The following is a 2,939-nucleotide window of genomic DNA, read 5'->3' on the forward strand; positions in this document are numbered from 1 at the left end:
ACCTCACCAACAGTAGGGTTGATTATCACAGTTATAATTCGCCTCACCAACAGCAGGGTTGATTATCACAGTTATAATTCGCCTCACCAACAGCAGGGTTGATTATCACAGTTATAATTCGCCGAATTATAACTGTGATAATCAACCCTGCTGTTGGTGAGCTTCACCAACAGCAGGGTTGATTATCACAGTTATAATTCGCCTCACCAACAGCAGGGTTGATTATCACAGTTATAATTCACCTCACCAACAGCAGGGTTGATTATCACAGTTATAATTCGCTTCACCAACAGCAGGGTTGATTATCACAGCAATATTAGAGTCAACTTCTTTATAAATCTAAGTGAACACTTTTGGTATGAGAGAGAAGATTACAAGTAACTTTATAGAACCTTTTGGGTCCGTTCTTTAGCTTAATGACGTTTTAATTTGCCTTATATAATTCTCCAAACAAATCGGGTCATTTCTAAAACGAATATTAACTTAAGTTTCTGATTAATTCTGCATGTAGAATCAGCGATAAGTTTACGGGGGTTCGATTATCACCGGTGAACAGAGCGCAAAAAAAGTCCACTGTGCATCTTTGCACTTAATACAACAGCAGCAACGACATTCCTGATCAATCAACGCTTTCTGATGTTATAGCTCAGAGAAACGTTAGAACAATGTGTGGACTTTTAATTCCACTAAAATTTTCAAGAATCAAATCTTATTTTTAATCAGCAACTTTTGAATCACCGTATATTGATTTCACTTTTTGTTTCTGACAACACCTTGATACTGAGGTTTTATATAGCGATTTACAAATATTCAACTTTTCACATCAAAATAATTTGAATTTATTACTTTTCTGGCTCTCCTTTATTAAAAGTAGCTTTTCACTATATAAAAATTAGAATCTGTAAGAACGTAATTTATCCTTTTTACATTTGCAGGGAAGAAAGTATAAATTTAAAAACAAGTGGAGAGGGTTATACCCCACTATCCATGCTGGATGATGAGAGGTGTCCGGACTTGATCCCAGGTATGACTTAGAAAAAAATAACCCGAAATAATATACGTGCTCAAAATAATGTTTCTCATTAAAATATACGTGCTCAAAATAATGTTTCTCGTTGAAATATACGTGCTCAAATTAATGTTTGTCATTAAAATATACGTGCTCAAAATAATGATTCTCATTAAAATATACGTGCTCAAAATAATGTTTCTCATTAAAATATACGTGCTCAAAATAATGTTTCTCATTAAAATATACGTGCTCAAAATAATGTTTCTCATTAAATACATGTTCTCAAAATTATATTTTTCATTAAATACATATGCTCAAAATAATGTTTCTCATTAAAATATACGTGCTCAAGAAAAATGCTTAAGCTCGAATGAAATGCTATCAAAATCCAAATAAAACAAACAACATTTAGACATTTGGTATTATTTTAAAAGTCATATTGTAAGCTGGAATAACTTCTGCTAAAACTTCTGATGAAAATATAAAATCATGCAGACTTTAATGGATAAGCACTGATGAAATGCTGTCAAACATTAAACGTATACATAAGTATTTGTTTTAATACAAAAACACTTATTGTAAATAATTATTTATTACGATACTAATAATGCAACATGTAAGTATTTACTGCAGTAACAAACACACAATGTACAAGTAATTATTTATTACAGTACCGAGAACCTAATGTGTTAATAAATATATATTACAGTTCTAAAAGCAAAATGCAAGTACAGTGTGTAAACGAACATTTATTACAGTACTAAAAACCAAAAAATACATTGTAATTTAACAAATGAAAGCTAGACGTAATGTAAAAAGTGTGGCCTTACATTGTCTAAAGCTTTCTTCAAAAGAAACATTTCGACCATATATAAAAAGCTAGTTAGACTAGAATGAATTATTGAGTCATTGAGTTTCTTAGAGTTAGTTATTCACTCTGTTACTCAGTTAATGAGTAATCACTGCATGATTTTCTCAGCAAGCTAAGTACTTAAATAGTTCAGTACCGAGTTGAGTTTAAATGTAATTTTTGATAGACGTAGTTTATTTATGAAGTTAGGCCTGTCAGTGAACTTTGATTACAGTAACCATGGAATTTGAAGTTCAAGAAACAAAATGTTTTGTCATTACTATTACAACAATGTTTATTAAAAAGTCAAAAACCTAATGTCAAATAATTTTTAATATCAAAAACGTAATATACACAAACAAAATAATATCAAATACACGAACATATTGAGGAACAAATATTTGTTATAGTACTAAATATAAGCGTATGGATAACGATTTTTAGGGTAGGCAAAAATGAAAAAAAAACAGTTTACACCTGGTTATGTAAAGCTACATAGAGACTAATTTAAATGTTTCTAATTTTAAAGATGTGCTACAAATTACAAAATGTTTTTCACTTCTCGATTCACGTGACGTAATCTGGTCATAATCGCTTCGATTTTAACGTCGTGTGTTGTTAATTACGTTCAATGTGTAATATGCTCTTATTTCTCGATTGGAAACACTTATTGATTTCTATATTAGCACAAAATATGCTGTTTTCTCACCTTTGTTCAGGTATCGTTCCTATAGAGAAAAAAAAATATGTTTCAAGACTAAAATACAGAAAGAAACAAAGGCTTTCCACGTGAAATCTCTGGTGTTCTATCATTTATAAACTCGATTTCCGTTAGACACAGCTAGTACTGATGCTGGAAATGGACAAAGCGTACAGAATACAAGGATAACTTATTAAACAGCTCTCCGTCCCTTACACAATACGTGTACTTCTTGTATTAAACAGCTCTCCGTCCCTTACACAATACGTGTACTTCTTGTATTAAACAGCTCTCCGTCCCTTACACAATACATGTACTTCTTGTATTAAACAGCTCTCCGTCCCTTACACAATACATGTACTTCTTGTATTAAACAG

General features: G+C 31.3%; 1 protein-coding gene across 4 annotated transcripts in view; it reads left to right on the top strand.

Annotated features, from left to right (window-relative positions):
* Positions 1–2,939, top strand: part of LOC106467395 (protein turtle homolog B-like) — a 61,176-nt gene that overhangs the window by 52,975 nt on the left and 5,262 nt on the right. For all 4 annotated transcript variants that reach the window (XM_022395573.1, XM_022395575.1, XM_022395576.1 and 1 more), the window contains one exon: positions 936–1,024. In XM_022395573.1, the coding sequence (XP_022251281.1) occupies positions 936–1,024 (89 nt within the window). The remainder of the gene's footprint in view (positions 1–935; positions 1,025–2,939) is intronic.

Source organism: Limulus polyphemus, unplaced genomic scaffold, assembly GCF_000517525.1.
Source record: "Limulus polyphemus unplaced genomic scaffold, Limulus_polyphemus-2.1.2 Scaffold2598, whole genome shotgun sequence".
Classification (NCBI taxonomy): domain Eukaryota; kingdom Metazoa; phylum Arthropoda; class Merostomata; order Xiphosura; family Limulidae; genus Limulus; species Limulus polyphemus.